Source organism: Mustelus asterias, chromosome X (genome assembly GCF_964213995.1).
Source record: "Mustelus asterias chromosome X, sMusAst1.hap1.1, whole genome shotgun sequence".
Lineage (NCBI taxonomy): Eukaryota > Metazoa > Chordata > Chondrichthyes > Carcharhiniformes > Triakidae > Mustelus > Mustelus asterias.
The window spans coordinates 2663060-2684771 of NC_135834.1; the positions used below are offsets into that span (position 1 = coordinate 2663060).

The 21712-nt window shown below is 46.1% G+C and overlaps 1 protein-coding gene across 11 annotated transcripts in view; it reads right to left on the bottom strand.

The window, feature by feature from the left end:
• Positions 1-7845: 7845 nt before the first annotated feature.
• r3hdm2 (R3H domain containing 2) overlaps positions 7846-21712 on the bottom strand; it is a 337844-nt gene continuing 323977 nt past the window's right edge. For 7 of the 11 annotated variants that reach the window (XM_078201201.1, XM_078201195.1, XM_078201193.1 and 4 more), the window contains 4 exons: positions 19856-19991; positions 14310-14410; positions 11448-11532; positions 7847-8554 (listed from right to left, as the gene is read on the bottom strand). In XM_078201201.1, the coding sequence (XP_078057327.1) occupies positions 8214-8554; positions 11448-11532; positions 14310-14410; positions 19856-19991 (663 nt within the window). In that variant the 3' untranslated portion in view covers positions 7847-8213. Of the gene's footprint in view, positions 8555-11447; positions 11533-14309; positions 14411-19855; positions 19992-21712 lie in introns of all 11 variants that reach the window. The other 4 variants (XM_078201199.1, XM_078201196.1, XM_078201200.1 and 1 more) reach the window with 2 other exon arrangements.

A 21712-nucleotide genomic window follows, 5' to 3' on the forward strand; every position in this document is an offset into this window, starting at 1 on the left:
GGGAGCATTCAACACAGGTTAAAGAGATGTGTATTGTCTCCAGACAGAACATCCTGTTGATGTAGACAGGGGCATGTTCTCCTTTACGCTTCCTGAAGTCGATGACAATCTCCTTCGTTTTGTTGACATTGAGGGAGAGATTATTGTTGCCGCACCAGTTCACCAGATTCTCTATCTCATTCCTGTACTCTGTCTCGTCATTGTTTGAGATCCGACCCACTACGGTGATGTCGTCAGCAAAATCGAATTGGAGGGGAATTTGGCCGCCCAGTCAGAGGTGTATAAGGAGTATAGTAGGGGTCTGAGAACACAGCCTTGTGGGGCACCGGTGTTGAGGATGATCGTGGAGGAGGTGTTGTTGCCTATCCTTACTGATTGTGGTCTGTGGGTTAGGAAGTTCAGGATCCAGTCACAGAGGGAGGTGCCGAGGCCCAGGCCACGGAGTTTGGAGATGTGTTTTGTGGGAATAATAGTGCTGAAGGCTGAGCTGTAGTCGATAAATAGGAGTCTGACATAGGTGTCTTTGTTATCTAGGTGTCCCAGGGTTGAGTGCAGGGCCAGGGAGATGGCATCTGCTGTGGACCTGTTGTGACGAACTTTATTCTCTCAAGTTTTGAGAGGAATGAAGGGTGAACTCATTCACACAAGCCCAATTCTTCCAGACTTTGCCAGGGTGGTTGCAGGAAGGAGGTTTCCCCGGACTCGGTTGGGAGGAGGGGGTGGAGTCAAGAACCAGGAACGCCGTCTTCGAATAAGAGATAGGCCATTCAGCACTCAGTTGAGGAGGAATTTCTTCACTCAGAGGGTGCCTGAATCTTTGGAATTCTCTCCCACAGAACACGGTGGAAGGTCAGTCATTGCAAATTTAAATCAGGGATTGATCGATTTCTAAATGTTAAAAACATGAAGGGATCATAGAATCCCTACAGTGCAGAAGGAGGCCATTCGGCCCATCGAGTCTGCACCGACCACAATCCCACCCAGGCCCTACCCCCATATCCACCTGCTAATCCCTCTAACCTATGCATCCCAGGACTCTAAGGAGCAATTTTTAACCTGGCCAATCAACCTAACCCGCACATCTTTGGACTGTGAGAGGAAACTGGAGCACCCGGAGGAAACCCACGCAGACAATGCACAAACTCTACACAGACAGTGACCCGAGCCGGGAATCGAACCCGGGACCCTGGAACTGTGAAGCAGCAGTGCTAACCACTGTGCTACCATGCCACCCAGTGCAGGGAAATGTTGAAGCAGATCAGACAGGAGCAGGTTTGAAGGGCTGAGTGGCCTCCAACTTCCCCATTTTCCAATGCTTGCATGTTTAATGTTTTTTCTAGATCCCTAAAGCGTCTTGCTACCACGGAAAATGATCGATATCTGTATATAGCAGCAGACATTGGGAGATTTGATTGAGGAAAGGTCCCTGTGGACAAAGTGTACAGATTCTAACTCCTTGACCATAGAAAGACACCCAGAAAAAAAGCACAGGACAGTTCAAAGTAAATGATAATATTATTGTGACAGGAGCAGTATTGTAGAGAATTGCAGCTTCCCATCATTTCCTGTTTCCTGGGTCAGATACGATTCACTTTCAATAGCCCTTTGTACAAATGGCACCATCTAGTGGTGTAATAACAGCAAGCAGTCTCACAACACCAGGTTAAAGTCCAACAGGTTTATTTGGTAGCACAAGCTTTCGGAGTGTTCCTCCTTCTTCAGGTGAGTGGAGAGTTGTGTTCACAAACAGGGCATATATAGACACAAACTCAATTTACAAGATAATGGTTGGAATGCGAGTCTTTACAGGTAATCAAGTCTTTACAGGTACAGACAATGTGAGTGGAGAAAGGGTTAGGCACAGGTTAAAGAGATGTGTATTGTCTCCAGCCAGGACAGTTAGTGAGAGTTTGCAAGCCCAGGCAAGTCGTGGGGGTTACAGATAGTGTGACATGAACCCAAGATCCCGGTTGAGGCCGTCCTCATGTGTGCGGAACTTGGCTATCAGTTTCTGCTCAGCGATTCTGCGTTGTCGTGTGTCGTGAAGGCCACCTTGGAGAACGCTTACCTGAAGATCAGAGGCCGAATGCCCGTGACCGCTGAAGTGCTCCCCAACAGGAAGAGAACACTCCTGCCTGGTGATTGTTGAGCGATGTTCATTCATCTGTTGTTGTAGCATCTGCACCGTCTCCCCGATGTACCATGCCTCGGGACATCCTTTCCATCTAGTGTGGCAGGGTCAACTGTTCCATCGCTGATGATTAAACAGCGTGTGTGCCAACACCTCTCACTTGGCTAGCAAAGATATCAGCAAAAACAGTGCAATGGAAGTAAATAGCGATAAGAAGACTTCCTATCTTTGTACCAGCACTGCTCTGTTTTCAATCCTTGGAAAAATTGATTTTTCAGCATTTACAAAAAGGGAAGATTCTCCTCGTGTCTGCGTGGGTTTCCTCCCATACTCCAAAGACATGTAGATCGGGTGGATTGGCTATGCTAAATTGCCCCTTCGTGTCCAAAGATGTGCAGGTTGGGTGGATTGGCCATGCTAAATTGCCCCTTAGTGTCCAAAGATGTGTAGGTTAGGTGGATTGGCCATGCTAAATTGCCCCTTCGTGTCCAAAGATGTGCAGGTTAGGTGGATTGGCCATGCTAAATTGTCCCTTAGTGTCCAAAGATGTGCAGGTTAGGTGGATTGGCCAGATTGCGCAGTATTAAGGGGGTAGGTTGCGGAGTGACCCTCTTTCAGAGGGTCGGTGCAGACCCGATGGACCAAATGGCCTCCTCCTGTACTGGAAGGATTCTATGGAATCCTGGAAAGTAAACCAGTGAATGGCACGGATTTATCCATGATGCGAATGTGAAATCGCGTTGCACTTTTACTGTGTTGTCAGTAATATCCAGCATCCTGAAGCTTTTTGGGTAGCACAGTGGTTAGCGCCGGTTCCTCATAGCACCAGGTACCCGGGTAAGATGCTCTTCAGAGAGTCACTGCAGACTCAATGGGCCAAATGGCCTCCTTCTGCATGGAAGACATTCTCTCCTATCTGACGGTGATATTTAAACATTTTTTCACAGGATGTGGGTGTCGCTGGCGAGGTCAGTATTTAATTGCCTAATTACCCATTGAGAGGGTGGTGCTGAGCTGCCTTCTTAAAATGCTGCAGTCCATACACCCACTGTGCTGTGAGGGAGAGAGTTCCAGGATTGTTATTGGGCATCAGTCAGTCCATGTGGTGTAGGTACACCCACTGTGCTGTGAGGGAGAGAGTTCCAGGATTGTTATTGGGCATCAGTCAGTCCATGTGGTGTAGGTACACCCACAGTGCTGTTAGGGAGGGAGTTCCAGGATTGTTATTGGACATCAGTCAGTCCATGTGGTGTAGGTACACCCACTGTGCTGTGAGGGAGAGAGTTCCAGGATTGTTATTGGGCATCAGTCAGTCCATGTGGTGTAGGTACACCCACAGTGCTGTTAGGGAGGGAGTTCCAGGGTTGTTATTGGACATCAGTCAGTCCATGTGGTGTAGGTACACCCACAGTGCTGTTAGGGAGGGAGTTCCAGGATTGTTATTGGACATCAGTCAGTCCATGTGGTGTAGGTACACCCACAGTGCTGTTAGGGAGGGAGTTCCAGGATTGTTATTGGACATCAGTCAGTCCATATGGTGTAGGTACACCCACAGTGCTGTTAGGGAGGGAGTTCCAGGATTTTGACCCAGTGACAGTGAAGGAACAGCGATATATTTCCAAGTCAGGATGGTGAGTGACTTGGAGGGGAACCTCCAGGTGGTGGTGTTCCCAGGTATCTGATGTCCTTGTCCTTCTAGATAGTAGAGGTCGTGGGTTTGGAAGGTGCTGCCTCAGGAGCCTTGGTGAGTTGCTGCAGTGCATCTTGTAGATGGTACACACTGCTGCTACTGAGCGTCGGTGGTGGAGGGAGTGGGTGTTTGTGGATGGGGGGGGCCAATCAAGCGGGGCTGCTTTGTCCTGGATGGTGTTGAGCCTCTTGAGTGTTGTTGGAGCCGCACCCATCCAGACAAGTGGGGAGTATTCCATCACACTCCTGACTTGTGCCTTGTAGATGGTGGACAGGCTTTGGGGAGTCAGGAGGTGAGTTACTTGCCGCAGGATTCCCAGCCTCTGACCTGCTCTGGTAGCCGCTGTGTTTATATAGCTGGGTCCAGTTGAGATTCTGGTCAATGGTAACCCCATGGTGTTGACAGTGGGGGATTCAGTGATGGTAACGCCATTGAATGTCAAGGGGCGATGGTTAGATTCTCTCTTGTTGGAGATGGTCATTGCCTGGCACTTGTGTGGTGTGAATGTTATTTGCCACTTGTCAGCCCAATCCTGGATATTGTCCAGGTCTTGCTGTATTTGGACATGGACTGCTTCAGTATCTGAGGAGTCGCGAATGGTGCTGAACATTGTGCAACCATCAGCGAACATCCCCACTTCTGACCTTATGATGGAAGGAATGCCATTGAAGCAGCTGAATATAGTTGGGCCGAGGACACTAACCCTGAGGGACTCCTGCAGTGATGTCCTGGAGCTGAGATGATTGATCTCCAACCACCACAACCATCTTCCTTTGTGCCGGGTGTGACTCCAACCAGCGGAGAGTTTTCCCGATTCCCATTGACTCCAGTTTTGGTCGGGCCACACTCGGTCAAATGCTGTCTTGATGTCAAGGACAGTCACTCTCCGCTATCCTCTGGAATTCAGCTCTTTTGTCCATGTTTGAACCAAGGCTGTAATGAGGTCAGGAGCTGAGTAACCCTGGCGGAACCCAAACTGGGCATCACTGAGCAGGTGCTGCTTGATAGCGCTGTCGATGACCCCTTCCATCACTTTACTGATGATGGAGAGTAGACTGATTGGGCAGTAATTGGCTGGGTTGGATTTGTTCTGCTTTTTGTGTACAGGACACACCTGGGCAATTTTCCACATTGTTGGGTAGATAGAGTCATAGAGGTTTATCGCATGGAAAAAGGCCGTTCGGCCCAACTTGTCCATGCCGCCCTTTTTTTTAAACCCCTAAACTAATCCCAATTGTCCGCATTTGGCCCATATCCCTCTATACCCATCGTACCCATGTAACTATCTAAATGCTTTTTAAAAGATAAAATTGTACCCGCCTCTACTACTACCTCTGGCAGCTTATTCCAGACACTCACCACCCTCTGTGTGAAAAAATTTCCCCTCTGGACACTTTTGTATCTCTCCTCTCTCACCTTAAACCTATGCCCTCTGGTTTTAGACTCCCCTACCTTTGGGAAAAGATATTGACTATCTACCTTGTCTATGCCCCTCATTATTTTATAGACCTCTAAAAGGTCACCCCTCAATCTTCTACGCTCCAGAGAAAAAAGTCCCAGTCTGTTCAGCCTCTACTTATAACTCAATGCCAGTGTTGTAACTGTACTGGAAGAGCTTGGCTAGGGGAGCGGCAAGTTCTGGAGCACAAGTCTTCAGTACTATTGCTGGAATGTTATCAGGCCCACTGCCTTTCCAGCATCCAGTCCTTCAGCTGTTTCTGTATATCACGTGGAGTGAATTGAATTGGCTGGAGACTGGCATCTGTGATGGTGGGGACCACTGGAGGAGGCACGGTAGCATAGTGGTTAGCACTGGCCAGATTTTCACTCCATCTGACGAAGGGGCAGCGCTCCGAAAGCTTATGGTATTTGCTACCAAATAAACCTGTTAGACTTTAACCTGGTGTTGTGAGACTTCTTACTGTACTTCACAGCTCCAGGGACCGGGGTTCAAATCCCGGCTCGGGTCGCTGTCTGTGTGGAGTTTGCACCTTCTCCCCATGTCTCTGTGGGTTTCCTCTGGATGCTCCGGTTTCCTCTCACAGTCCAAAGATATGCAGGTTAGGTTGATTGGCTATGCTAAATTGCCCCTTAGTGTCCCGGGATGCATGGGTTAGTGGGTAAATATGTAGGGATATGTGGATAAGGCCTGGGTGGGATTGTGGTTGGTGCAGACTCGATGGGCCGAATGGCCTCGATCTGGCAGAATCTGGTAGGATTCTATGAGGCCCGATGGATCATCCACTCGGCCCTTCTGGCTGAAGATTGTTGCGAATACTTCAGCCTTATTTTTGCACTGCTTCTCCATCATGGAGGATTTGTGGAGCCTCCTCCTCCAGAGAGTTCTCTACTGCTCAAATCCGTGTGCTATCCTTGTGTACTCCCATTCCCAGCTGTCCAAGCGTAACTATCATTGATTTGCAGAGGTGGGGACGCAGCAGGAAAAAGGGAAGTCAAAGATCTATCCTTGCTTTCTTCCTCACCTCAGTCACAGGAGAGGGGGATTAGTACATTGCTACAACCCCCAGCTCTGTGCCGCCTTTCACAACCATGTCTGTGAAATCAAACTACCCGTCATGGATAAGTCACGACTTTGATTCATAGAATCACAGAATCGCTATCGTACAGGAGGAGGCCATTTGGCCCATTGAGCCTGCACCAACAACAATCTCACCCAGGCCCTACCCACCGGAACCCCACGTATTTAACCTGCTAATCCCCCTAAAGCAGTGGTTCCCTAAGGGTGCGGCGCGCCACACTGGTGCGGCGAGAGGATGGCAAGTGTGGCGGGAAGATTCAAGGACAATCAAAGAAACATTTAAACATGGTTTAAACAAGCATTGTTTTATACTTTCTGGATGTCCCATGATCATATTATAAAGCAGTTGTGTTCTATGTTATGAATCAAGCACTGTGAGGAGTTGTTTTTTTTTTGTTTTTGAATGTATTTCTTAAATGTATTTCTTATCAATAAAAAATTTGGTGTGGCGTGAGCAAATTTTTATTCCGAAAGTGCGGCCCAGTGAAAAAAGTTTGGGAACCACTGCCCTAAGGGGTAATTCAGCATTGGCCAATCCACCTAACCTGCACATCTGACGAAGGGTCATTGAGACTCAAATAGTTAGCTCTATTCTTTCCCCACAGATGCTGTCAGACCTGCTGAGATTTTCCAGCATTTTCTGTTTTTGCTCCACATCTTTGGACTGTGGGAGGAAACCGGAGCACCCGGAGGAAACCCACGCAGACACGGGAAGAAGGTGCAAACTCCACACAGACAGTGACCCAAGCCGGGAATCGAACCCAGGTCCCTGGAGCTGTGAGGCAGCAGCGCTGACCCACTGTGCCACCCCGTTAACTGGATTAGCCAAGATCGAAGCCATGGTTTACAACCATGATGTAGATTCCACGCCCTTGCTGCTCACTCCATTCAGCCGGGCTTGCAAAATGTTGGCGTCCTTCTCAGTTTCAAATTTTACGTTTCACATCCCACATCTCCACACAATTGTCTCCAACCTCAAGTACCCCACTGCTGAAATTCTAAGCCACACTTTGGTCACCTATATGCCACCTTGCCTATTTCCCATCCTCTATCCCATGCCAAATTCCACCCCCATTAGTTTTGTTCTTGCCACATTGTCCCTTAATTTCTCATCTTTCAGATTCTTTCACAGCCTTGCTCTACCCTATGCTCTGCAACCCTCTCCAGTCTGAACTACCCTCTGCCACCCACTGGTTCTTTGAGCCCGCCTTTTATTCCTTTCTCCCAGCCTTAATCCCACTATAGGTGGCTGAGCCTTCCTTGCTGAAACTCTTTTGCCCCAGCCAGCTTCTCAACCACGTTTGTGGTCATTTCTCTCTCTCCACGTCCATTTCCCGGTTTGTGTTCGCCGCCGAACGCCTGGGGTGTGCCCTTGTGTTGTACAAATGCAGAGTTGCAGCTTGCATCCACTCCAAAAAGATCACGTCGCTCTGCCGAAGAGCTGAGCAGTGCCGTCTTGCAAATAAAAGACAACGCAAGACAAAGAAGATATTGAGAGTCTGGACTGGCAGACAAACTTTTATATTTAAAATCAAAAAAACAGGTTAAATAAAATTTGTCGTGACCATACACAGTCAACTGTTTTCGGTCACTTAAATAAGCTTCTAATACTTCTGCACAATTATAACAGAAAAAATACACATGGGTTGTGTGGCTGTGTAAAAGGGGAGTTTCAGGAGAGGGGGGGGGAAAACAAACTCTTTTTTTTCCAACTGATCACTAACTTTCCTTAATTATGTCTAAAGTGATATTTGGACAAAACAATACACTACAGGAACAATGCTGACTTAAAACGAAGCCAATACAGTCATTCAAAGGAGAGGAGAAAAAAGGGCTTTTCAAATATCCATTGGCTACTGGGAACTGGCTCTTTCTAGAACGCGGAGATCGTAGCTCCTTTTGGCTGTCCGCAGTTTAAACCTGTTTGTTGAATTATTCAGTCTGATGGTTGCATTTTGAGCAGCTGTGGTTGATGGGAACACAGCAACAATAGTATAAAGTGCAGCCAGGTCGCCGGCATTCTTTGAGTTCTCTGTCACTTTGTTACAGTCCCCAGAGCCACTGCTGCGTTGCTGAGAGTCTTTGAGCCACTGGATTTTGGCACCAGACATTGATAGTTGACTGAAAAGTTTGTCTGCTTCCGTGCGAGTGATTCCTTCAGGAAGATCCGTCACCTCCAAGATTCGTCCAACCACTGAAACAACAAGAGGAAGAACATGCTAAGTCATTCCAAGAGACATAAATCACAGCCAGTCACCACTCAGCAGTGTGTAAAACAGAGGCTAACTTCACCCGCGGAACAATCTGAATCCAACTCCGATGTGTTGCAATGCAGCTGGACTCAATTTTAAAGACAGCATATCCTATTCACATGAAAATAAATCAAGGATGAAGCCGCCATAATAAAGTTCTGTATCAAACCAGCCCTATTTATTTAATGAGAATATCAGAACACAACTTATTACACGACTTGCAGACACAACAGTTACAGGGTGGCACAGTGGTTAGCACTGCTGCCTCACAGTGCCAGGGACCCGGGTTCGAATCCTGGCTTGGGTCACTGTCTGTGCGGAGTCTGCACGTTCTCCCCGTGTCTGCGTGGGTTTCCTCCGGGTGCTCCGGTTTCCTCCCACAGTCCGAAAGATGTACTGGTTAGGGTGCATTGGCCGTGCTAAATTCTCCCTCAGTGTACCCGAACAGGAATGTGGCGACTAGGGGATTTTCACAGTAACTTCATTGCAGTGTGAATGTAAGCCTGCTCGTGACACAAATAGAGTATTCTTCCTTTGCAGAAATACCACAAATTGCTAAACAGCAGAAACTCGTTCAAAATGTGGAGTACCGTCAGGATTGCTGAGCCTTCCCCGGGGATGAAAGTTGCACAATAATAGAGAAGGGCTTCAATTGGTTGTGCGCAGGCAAAATGAAAAATACACATTTCCTTAATTTAATTTTATTAATTCATGGGACATGGGTGTCACTGACTGGCCCGCATTTATTGCCCATCCTTAGTTGCCCGAGGGCAGTTGAGAATCAACCACATTGCTGTGGCTCTGGAGTCACATGTCGGCCAGACCAGGTAAAGATGGCAGATTTCCTTCCCTAAAGGACATTAGTGAACCAGATGGGTTTTTCCGACAATGGTTTCATGGTCATCAGTAGATTCTTAATTCCAGATTTTAAAAATTGAATTCAAATTCCACCATCTGCCGTGGCGGGATTCGAACCCGGGTCCCCCAGAACATTAGCTGAGATTAATAGGCTAGCGATAATACCACTAGGCCATGGTGTAACACTAGAAAATATCAATGAGCAGGTTACTCCGCTTGCTGTGCTGCCCCAAGTTTAAATGGGGTTTGTTTGGATTGAGACTTGTAACTAATGCTGATTCTGTCACGGTCTAAATCTCCTAGTCCCGCAGGAATCATCATAGACGGGATGGTAAATATGACGGACAAGCCAAAGGTCCGTTGACCTTGGGTGGGAATTTCCAGGATTGGAACATCCCGCACCCCAGTCCTTTCAAATCTGTTACCCCAATGAACAAAAGCAGATTGAGATAAAATGCACAGACAATGTCTTGAGAGTTCCTTTCAATCTCAAATTCCCAGTGTGTAGAACCCCACAAAGAGCAAGCACATCATTGGTACACATTGATGGTACCGGGCAAATGGCATTCGATTGCATAAAAGTAGACCAGAATATCCCAAAGGTGTGAACGATTCACTGTGCCAATCTGGTGACAGAGATTTGTTACTGAACACGGTTACTGTCAGGCTGGTAACCCACGCAAGGTAGTTCTCGAGGGATACATGGACTGAGCACAAAGAAATCTCCAGAGGTCAAAGAGTGATTCGGGGAGTGCAGAAGGAGACTTGTGTGAGATTTACAGGATGCTTGCTATAGCCATGAAAAACACTCCCAAGATCGCTAGCAGAAAACATAGTACCTTCGTGTAAGAACGTGATCAACTTGACCCAGACAACAGTCCATTAGCTTATTGTTAATGGGTAATATAATGAAAGCCAGCCTAACCTTTAGCACAGAGAAGTACCTGTACAAGAAAGAATGAGCACAGATTTGCCTGGACAAACCTTTCATAACATCTTCAAAATCAACAGAAAATGGAACTCGATTTAGATTTCCAGCAAAACTTTGCCAATGTCCTAAAAGATGCATTTTCTTTAGTGAACCATTATTTTAAATGGGTTACTGCTGATAAATACCAACATCTAGGTGAGCGTGGACTCGTGAGAGGTGTGGTAGTGAGTGGAGGACCAAACTCGCTTTCACATTTTCATATGTAGATGATCTGGATGGAGAAAGTAAATGTCCGCAAGTTTTTTTAATTTAACACTTAAAATCAAGAGAGGATCAGGGAGTGAGGGTGCAGTTGCTTGCAAAATGATTTCGATCAATCATGCAACTGAGGAAACCAGTGTCACAATTCTGACAAGTATTAAATAAAGAACAAAAAACAAAGAAAAGTACAGTACAGGAACAGGCCCTTCGGCCCCTCCAAGTCTGTGCCAATCATGATGCCCTAACTAAACTAAAAAAACCCTTCTGCCCTTACTCGGTCCGTATCCCTCTCTTCCCTCCCTATTCATGGACCCATCCAGATGCCTCTTAAATGTTGCTAATGTTCCTGCTTCCACCACCTCCTCTGGCAGCGCGTTCCAGGCACCCACCACTCTCTGCGTGAAAAACCTCCCCCGCACATCTCCCTTAAACTCTCCCCCTCTCACCTTGAACCTGTGCCCCCTTGTATACATCAGGTCTTCATAGAATAAGCAGCAAAGGTAGACAACAAAGAATGGATTCAATATACGGGAAGCTAGAGCAACCTGGGAGTGGCAGTGGAGTCATCACGTTGAATGCTGAGGCAAACAGGGAAACAATTAATATTGGGGTACATAGCCAGACAGTGAGGTAGAAGGAAGACCTCAGCAGGAGTACTTAGTGTGTGCATCCTGTTCACCACTTTGGAAGGGTCACAGTAGAGAGTGTGCCAGGAAGGGCAACAAGAATGTTTGACCAGAAAATTAATCCATTCAAAACATTTCTGCAATGATTCAGATACTAACCAACATCACCTGTGCCAAGGTCTGTGGACGCTGATTTCAGGGTTGGCTTCTTTCCTCGTTTAGTGTGTTTTGTACTGCATGGACCCTTTAAATAAAAGAAATCATAGGATTATAGAATAGAACAGCACAGAAGGACTCAATAGCAGATTTGAGAAAAGGAACTGATCAAGAAATCATAACAAGAGGAGTAGGTCATTCAGCCCTTCGAGCCTGCTTTGCTATTCAATATTATGGCCGATCTGATTGTGGCCTCAATCCCACTTTCCTGCCTATTCTCCATAATCCTCGAATCCCTTGTCAATTAAGAATCTGTCTCGCAGCCTTCATATATTCAAAGACCCAGCTTTCAGCGCTCCCTGAAGCAGAGAATTTCACACACTAATGTCCCTCTGAGAGAAGAAATTCCTTCTTACCTCAGTCTTAAGTGGGAGACCCTTTATTCTGAAACTGTGCCGCCTTACTTCTAGATTCCTCGAGGGGGAACATCCTAGAATCATAGAATCCCTACAGTGCAGAAGGAGACCATTCGGCCCATTGAGGCTGCACCAACAACAATTACTCAGCTCCTATCCCTGTAACCCCACGCATTTACCCTGCTAATCCCCCTAACCAACACCTCTTGTGTAGAATGCAGTGTTACACTCATTGCTAGGGTGTAGAGAAAGATCAACTTAATGCAAGATGCAGTATCAGGGAAGAAGTTGTTCTCGAGTCGGTTGGTATGTGACCTCAGACTTTTGTATCATTTTTCCGAAGGAAGAAGGTGGAAGAGAGAATGTCCGGGCTGCGTGAGGTCCTTAATTATACTGGCTGCTTTGCCGAGGCAGCGGGAAGTGTAGATAGAGTCAATGGATGGGAGGCTGGTTTGCGTGATGGATTGGGCTACATTCACGACCTTTTGTAGTTTCTTGCGGTCTTGGGCAGAGCAGGAGCCATACCAAGCTGTGATACAACCAGAAAGAATGCTTTCTATCGTGCATCTGTAAAAGTTGGAGAGAGTCGTCGCTGATGCCAAATTTCCTTAGTCTTCTGAGAAAGTAGAGGCGTTCGTGGGTTTTCTTAACTATAGTGTCGGCATGGGGGGACCAGGACAGGTTGTTGGTGATCTGGACACCTAAAAACTTGAGGCTCTTGACCCTTTCTACTTCATCCCCGTTGATGTAGACAGGGGCATGTTCTCCTTTACGCTTCCTGAAGTCGATGACCATCTCCTTCGTTTTGTTGACATTGAGGGAGAGATTATTGTTGCCGCGCCAGTTCACCAGATTCTCTCTCTCATTCCTGTACTCTGTCTCGTCATTGTTTGCTACCTATGTGGATGTGTAGGTTAGCTGGATTGGCCAAGCCAAATTGCCCCTTAGTGTCCAAAGATGTGCAAGTTAGATGGATTGGCCATGCTAAATTGCCCCTTAGTGTCCAAAGATGTGCAGGTTAGATGGATTGGCCATGGTAAATTGCTCCTTAGTGTCCAAAGATGTGCAGGTTAGATAGATTGGCCATGCTAAATTGCCCCTTAGTGTCCAAAGATATGCAGGTTAGATGGATTGGCCATGCTAAATTGCCCCTTAGTGTCCAAAGATGTGCAGGTTAGATGGATTGGCCATGCTAAATTGCCCCTCAAACAATGACGAGACAGAGTACAGGAATGAGAGAGAATCTGGTGAACTGGTGCGGCAACAATAATCTCTCCCTCAACGTCAACAAAATGAAGGAGATTGTCATCGACTTCAGGAAGCGTAGAGGAGAACATGCCCCTGTCTACATCAACAGTGACAAAGTAGAAAGGGTCAAGTGCCTTAAGTTTTTAGGTGTCCAGATCACCAACAACCTGTCCTGGTCCCCCCATGCCGACACTATACTTAAGAAAGCCCACCACTCTACTTTCTCAGGAGGCTAAGGAAATTTGGCATCAGCTACGACTCTCACCAACTTTTACAGATGCACCATAGAAAGCATTCTTTCTGGTTGTATCACAGCTTGGTATGGCTCCTGCTCTGCCCAAGACCGCAAGAAACTACAAAAGGTCGTGAATGTAGCCCAATCCATCACGCAAACCAGCCTCCCATCCATTGACTCCGTCTACACTTCCCGCTGCCTCGGCAAAGCAGCCAGCATAATTAAGGATTCCACGCACCCCGGACATTCTCTCTTCCACCTTCTTCTGTCGGGAAAAAGATACAAAAGTCTGAGGTCACATATCAACCGATTCAAGAACAGCTTCCCTGCTGCCGTTAGACTTTTGAATGGACCTACCTTGCATTAAGTTGATCTTTCTCTACACCCTAGCTATGACTGTAACACTACATTCTGCACTCTCCTTTCCCTCTCCCCCAAGAACGGTATGCTTTGCCTGTATAGCGCGCAAGAAACAATACTTTTCACTTTATCCCAATACATGTGACAAGAATAAACCAAATCAAATCAAACAGTAACAAGGTAGCCACTAGCGCTGACAATATTTAGTGCTATTCGGTGCACAGGAAAAATGTGTAGATGCTGATCTGGGTGCGACTGGAATCTTTGAGGGGGTTTGCCATGCCAGGGTAGCTCAGTATAATTGATACAATGGTTTCCTCCTTCGTGGATTTAACAAGATGCGCCACAAAGAAGTTTAGAAAACATATTTTAGCCAAGTTAAAACAAACTGGCACATGCCCCAGATCGTTGAGCAGATTGGTATTTGTGGCACTCCCTAGTTGCAATGTCAAGATGCTATCTTTGTGTGAGTGTTGAGCAGGAGACTTTCCAAAGTTCGTTAGGTTATGTTGCTTTGGTTGTGTGGGCTGCGCAGAATTAAACTAACACCGGTCTAAGGTACAGATGAGGACAGCTCGCTCCCCTCCAGCATTTTCATTCCATTACCTGATGAGTTGAATACTGGCACTGTCCATGGATTACTGGAGGTGGGCACACTGGAAGGTTGTACTGCAAAGGTTGGCCAAGTAAAGAATAACGAGTGTCACCTGATAGAGAAAAATAGACATTGATTTTGCAAACACACTCTGCAACTTCAGTTTGCAACCTAAGGCATAGCAAGTGGGATATAGTCTCTGGATGGAGAGAAACATACAAAGCCACAGTCTGTTTAAGCTTTTTATACAAGTTGCGGCTCTGTATTCAGCTGATTCACTGCTCACCTTCAAACCACGGCATCACAAATAATCAGCCAGTGAACAAGAACTGAATCGAGTGGCAACATAAGAAATACAGTGTAAGCAGTCGAACAAACACCTGAAATGCATTCCAAGCCCACCCACCTGACTCCCACAGCTACCCTGACGACACTCCCTCACACCCTGCTTCTTGCAAGGAGAACCATCCTATTCTCCCAGTCTCTCTCTCTCCATTGCATCTGTTCCGACGATGCTACTTTCCACAACAGCATTTCCAACATGGCTCCCTTTTTCCTTAACCGAGGATCCACCCATCCCTCCCCCCCCCCACCCCCCCCCCCTCACTGTGGTCGACAGGGTTCTCAACCGTGTCCGACCCATTGTCAGGAAAACACAGAGTTAGTTTTAAGGGGATTTATAGTTTTAGGCGTAAACATTAGAAATAATGCATAGAATATAGCCTCGCTCGTCCCAAAACCGTAAATTCCTGCCTGAGGTCAACGGACCTTGCCATTGTCCGCCCCTCGCCCGCTCCGAATCCTGTGGCGGGACGAGCCGGTAAAATTCTAACCAATGCTTCAGTGCTGGCAACGAAGCTGCGTTCAGGTTTCAAGCTGAGAAAACATTTATCTGTGTGGCAGTTTCATTACAATGTCCAGCTGAGACTCTGTGTTTTAGAGCTTCGGAATGCAGACTCCTGATAATTGCTTAGCAACAGGAGCCAACAGCTCCCTTCGCCGGAAATCTGCAGCAGAAACTAGTTAGTTGAGTTGGAGACTGAAAGAGAGATAGGATTGGTCTCTCGGGTCTGTTTGCTGGTGGAACCGTATCATGGAGTGACCTAGCCAGGGCTAGGGTTCCACAGAGAAAACTAGAAGGGAAATAGTAGAAGGTCCAGAGATTCAGAGAGCTGTAACAAGAAGATTTCAGAACATCTGAAACTCAATGATCAGAGATTTTGGAAGAACAGAGTTCAGTTCAGAGAACCATGAGAAGTTGGGACAGATCGATTGGTGAGAACTACTAGAAAAAGGCTTTCTAAAAGTATCTCCAGTCATTGTTTTATTACCGTTTGTGAAAACATTGTAAAGTAGTGACTGAAATCTAAAAGGTGGTTAATGGTGTGTTCTCGTTAAGAGTGTGGAAGGGACAAAGGGTTGGTTCGGAATCCTGGCACGGACTCGCTGCTAATGGTGGAGTGGAAGCTCCGGTCAACGGGTCTTTGGAAACACGAACCAGATTTTGGAATGTGGATCGCTAACTGAAAGTATTGCAACGAGAGAAGATTTTAGACCCTCTCATATGACAATCCTCGGGGGGAAATTCTGAGGAGAAATCTGCAAATATTGATTTTGGGTACTGACGAGACAATTGTAGCTTCAAATGTATTTTGTCACCCGTAGTAACATTAAACCCGCGTGGAAGTGTTAAACTAGAGGAATATTGATTGTATCCATTTTTTAAAATGTTGAGTAAATGTTTTCTTTTGTTGTTAGAAACTAATTAGTGGTCTTAAAACCCTGTTTCCTTCATGTTTGATCAAACCAAAAATAAAAATAATCTTTTGAGCCAGGGTTCCATTCTGGGATCCTCCTGTCCAGTTAGAACACAAACTGGGATTGAAACACCCATTTGCCATGCTTCTGTCTTCACCACTTACCCTCCCTCCCAGAACCATATAGAATCCCTACAGTGCAAAATGAGGCCGTGCGGCCCATCAAGTCTGCACCAGCTCTCCGGAAGATAATTTACCCAGGCCCAACCCTGCCCCCCCCCCCCCCCCCGCCCCCCTTAACCCCAAAAGTTGCCAATCCACCTAACCTCCACATCTTTGGACACTAAGGGGCAATTTAGCATGGCCAATCCACCTAATCAGCACATAAGAACATAAGAACTGGGAGCAGGAGTAGGTCATCTGGCCCCTTGAGCCTGCTCCGCCATTCAATAAGATCATGGCTGATCTTTTCATGGACTCAGCTCCACTTACCCGCCCGCTCACCATAACCCTTAATTCCTTTACTGTTCAAAAATCTATCTTTCTTTGCCTTAAAAACATTCAATGAGGTAGCCTCAACTGCTTCACTGGGCAGGGAATTCCACAGATTCACAACCCTTTGGGTGAAGAAGTTCCTCCTCAACTCAGTCCGAAATCTGTTCCCCTTATTTTGAGGCTTGGCCTCCAGTTCTAGTTTCACCCGCCAGTGGAAACAGCCTCCCTGCTTCTATCTTATCTATTCCCTTCATAATTTATATGATTCCCCCTCATTCTTCTAAATTCCAATGAGTATATAGGAGTATCTTTGGACACTAAGGGGCAATTTAGCATGGCCAATCTACCTAACCTACACATCTCTGGACACTAAGGGGCAATTTAGCATGGCCAATCTACCTAACCTACACATCTCTGGACACTAAGCGGCAATTTAGCATGGCCAATCTACCTAACCTACACATCTCTGGACACTAAGCGGCAATTTAGCATGGCCAATCCACCTAATCTGCACATCTTTGGACAGTAAGGGCAATTTAGCATGGCCAATCTACCTCACCTGCATGTCTTTGGACACAAAGGGGCAATTTACCATGGTCAATCCACCTAACCTACACATCTTTGGACTGTGGGATGAAACCGGAGCACCCAGAGGAAACCCACGCAGACACGAGGAGAACATGCAGACTCCACACAGACAGTGACCCAAGCTGGGAATCGAACCCGGGTCCCTGGCGCTGTGTGGCAGCAGTGCGAACCACTGTGCCACCGTGCTGCCCATTTAATTTACCATCTTGCTCTCATGTTCTTGGTCTGTTACAGTTCCAGTGAATCCAACACCAACTGGGGAAACAGCACCTCATTTTCCGATCAGGCACTTTACAGCCTTCCAGACTCAACATTGAGTTCAACAACATCAAACCATTCACCCGATTTTGATATGGGTTTGTTTTTGCCAAGTGGCAGTCTGTATCTTGTTCTTCCTTTCAGTCGGAGTTGACCTTTATTCTGCCATTAACCCCTGCTTTGGGCTAGTTTTGTTCCACCTGACCCTCCCCCCTTTTCAACATTTCTACCTCTCTCCACTTCCAAAGAAGTCGTATTGGACTCCAAATGTTCACTCTGTTTCTCTCTCCACAGGTGCTGCTCGACCTGCTGGGTTTTTCTAGCACTTTCTGTCTTTATTAGAGCAATGTTACCCATTTGTTTTTCTTTCAATGTATTGTACTCACTTCTAAACAAGGGTACTCCCAAGCATCCTTTGACCTAGCCATTGTGAGGTGTGTTAGCATCTCTAGGTTGACCTGCTCTCAAGATTTTCCATCCTGTAGGAATTTCTGCTCTGCTTGCCATCTGTTCTTGGATGGCAAGGCTGAGACTAAGAACTCAGAGCAGGAAACAGAATGAATGCCATTCATGCTGACCATTGTCGCACCACCATTTCATTCACCTCAGCATGCTGCTGCCAATACCATGCCTATTCGCTTTGAGCAATGCTCCCTCTAAGCTGCACAACAACCTGAGAGTCCCCATTCAGGCCATGCACAAGTTGGGGCTCTCAAAATGATCATGCGGGTATAGCCATGCAATTAAACTTTAAAGCAATAAACTGAAAACAATAGAATAATTACAAGGAACATTGGTTTTGAGACACCTCGTCAAAGGTTTTATTAAAATCCAAGTAAATCACATCTACATTCTCACTCTTATCTCTATCTATAGTGACTTTACCAACAAAATAAACATTCAACTTCTCTGGCATAACTTCCCTTTTGCAAATCCACGCTGATGCTTGCCAATTAGCTTAAATGAAATAGTTAAGGATGTAAACGGTGAAGAAATATCTAATCTGACCTACAAGCCAAGGTTCTGTGAAAGTTTAGTTGTTGGCTGCAGTCAGTTTATTTCATTGCGTGGTCCCTTTCAACTTTTTTGCATGGCCATGTACGCAAGATATTTATCACAGAGCAAAACCTATGCGGCATCTTCTGGGCGGCTGTGCTGCTGCGCAGCTTAGTGGTAACGTTGCCTACAAAGATTGAAAAATTGATTCAATTTAACACGGGGAAATGCAATGCGAGTAACAGAGAACCCAATCCTTTAACTGGGGAAAAGTCAACTAGTTCTACAGATAGTCATGTGGTGGTGCAGAACTTGAGTACTGCTGAAAAAAGGACATGTGACGTCGAAGCTTTTTGTCTTACACTCATCAGAACAATTTGTAAGAATACCAAATTGTAAAAGGAACAACAATTGATACTGCAGGAGAGTGCTGATTGGTTGGCAAGTGGATGCTGATTGGGCGAGGAACTGCCATTGAGAATGCAACAGCTGGCTGGTAACTGACAGCTAATTGTCAAGCTTTGTTTAAATTCAAACTCGGCAGATTGACTTTGATTGGCCCTGATTCTCCCACCCCGGGCAATGCCTTCGGCAATCAGAGTCCACTTGCTGACCAGCACTCTCTTCTTACACAGTATCAACCCCCCGCTGTTCCCTTTACAATTTGGTATTCTTACGAACTGTCCTGATGAGTGCAAGACAAGAAACTTTGACAACATGTGTCTTTTTTTCTCAACAACACAAAACTAGTTCTATTAATGCAAGGCCATGCTCGAATCAGTATAATCAAGGACAATCACCAAGGATTATTAAAGGCAAGTCACGTTTGACAAATTTACTGAATGCTTTTGAAAAGTGACCATTTGGATAGACACGAGGGAATGCAGTAGGGTGTAAGTGATATAGATTTTCACAAGGCTCATTAGATCAACTCAGGCATTTGGTATCAGAGAAGAGACTGATGGACGTTCAAGCACATGCACATTGCTCAGAGTGGAGAAGAGTTGGAAGTGGTGCATCTTATTAACACATAATTATGCCGGTGTTGTCCCAATTGCTCAGTTGGTCTTAAAAAATGGAAACAGAAAAATGGGGGCCAATAAGAAACTTGCAGCGTGGGGAGGTGAAGGGAAAGAGAAGGAAGTATATAACCTTGAAAGCAGTCGTACTTTGCTGCCATTTTCAGGGATGTTGCACAGTGGCATCACTTGGCTAGTTGGTTGTGACGCTACATGCAGACTTTGCTGAGGGCTGCACTAAAATAGCAGAGTGCACAATTAATACCGCTAACATTTAATCTGCAACTGACTATAACAAGCTGCAGCAACTTTAAGTGGGTGTCATTCCTACAAACTTCTGCTACCTCTGGAAAGTGAGGCCAATTTGTACATTCTGTGCGTTACGAGCACTATATATATGCCGGTTCAAAACATTCCTGAAATAGTATTTGAAGAGGTATTCACCTTGTGCTGGACCCACAGGTCTGGAGAACTGGGCAATAAGTGGCAGTGGTGCGAGACCAGGACAGACATTTGTCACTGGAGACGGCGTTGGCGACTGAGTTGGAGAGTTAAGAGGACTCTTTAATTGGGCATTGACCTAAGAAAATAAACATCAACTGTCAACACAATGAAAAATAAACAGGTTTACTTGACAATTGTTCAAGATTCATTTATTTTGCATGAGGTTGATACAATACCAAGAGATATCGAAGGAACTCTTCGATAAATTGCTTCTTGCTATTTTAACTTTAAATATCAAATGAAAATACTTTAAAAATAAAGACAGTGACCAACTTTAAAATGAGACTAAATTACATCTGAGTGCCTTGGTTCAATAATCCCTGCCCTTTCATCTCATGGGAGAACAACTCCATGGGGAGGCGATGGCCTAGTGGTATTATCGTTAGACTATTAATCCAGAAACTCAGCTAGTGTTCTGGAGGACCTGGGTTCGAATCCCGCCACAGCAGTGGTGGAATTTGAATTCAATAAAAAATAACTGGAATTGAGAATCGACTGATGACCGTGAAACCATTGCCAATGTCGGATAAACCCACCTCGTTCCTTTCAGGAAGGGAATGTGCTTACCAGGTCTGGCTTACATGTGACTCCAGAGCCACAGCAATGGGATTGACTCTCAACCGCCCTCCAAGGGCAACTAGGGGTGGGCAATAAATGCTGGCCCAGCCAGCGACACCCATGTCCCATGAATGGATAAAAAAATCTTTTTACCGTAGCATCACACCCACACTGTTTTTAATCCCTGGATTCCCAAATTCATTATCAGCCAGTTGAACTGTGTTGAACACTTCCTCAAAGATCAACAAGTCCTGGCTTTAGACTTGAACCAGGAGCTTCTGGTCCAGAGGTGCCACCATTGCAGATGTATGGGATTGGGGGTGATCTAGGAAATTGGATCAGGAATTGGCTAGCGGATAGGAAACAGAGGGTGGTGGTTGATAGTAAATATTCATCATGGAGTGCGGTTACAAGTGGTGTACCTCAGGGATCTGTTTTGGGGCCACTGCTGTTTGTAATATTTATTAATGATCTGGATGAGGGTATAGTTGGGTGGATTAGCAAATTTGCTGATGACACCAAAGTCGGTGGTGTGGTAGACAGTGAGGAAGGGTGTCGTAGTTTGCAGGAAGACTTAGACAGGTTGCAAAGTTGGGCCGAGAGGTGGCGGATGGAGTTTAATGCGGAGAAGTGTGAGGTAATTCACTTTGGTAGGAATAACAGATGTGTTGAGTATAGGGCTAACGGGAGGACTTTGAATAGTGTGGAGGAGCAGAGGGATCTAGGTGTATGTGTGCATAGATCCCTGAAAGTTGGGAATCAAGTAGATAAGGTTGTTAAGAAGGCATATGGTGTCTTGGCGTTTATTGGTAGGGGGATTGAATTTAGGAGTCGTAGCGTTATGTTGCAACTGTACACAACTCTGGTGCGGCCGCACTTGGAGTACTGTGTGCAGTTCTGGTCCCCACATTACAGGAAGGATGTGGAGGCTTTGGAGAGGGTGCAGAGGAGGTTTACCAGGATGTTGCCTGGTATGGAGGGGAGATCCTATGAGGAGAGGCTGAGGGATTTGGGATTGTTTTCGCTGGAAAGGCGGCGGCTAAGAGGGGATCTTATTGAAACATATAAGATGATTAGAGGTTTAGATAGGGTGGATAGTGATAGCCTTTTTCCTCTGATGGAGAAATCCAGCACGAGGGGGCATGGCTTTAAATTGAGGGGGGGTAGTTATAGAACCGATGTCAGGGGTAGGTTCTTTACCCAGAGGGTGGTGAGGGATTGGAATGCCCTGCCAGCATC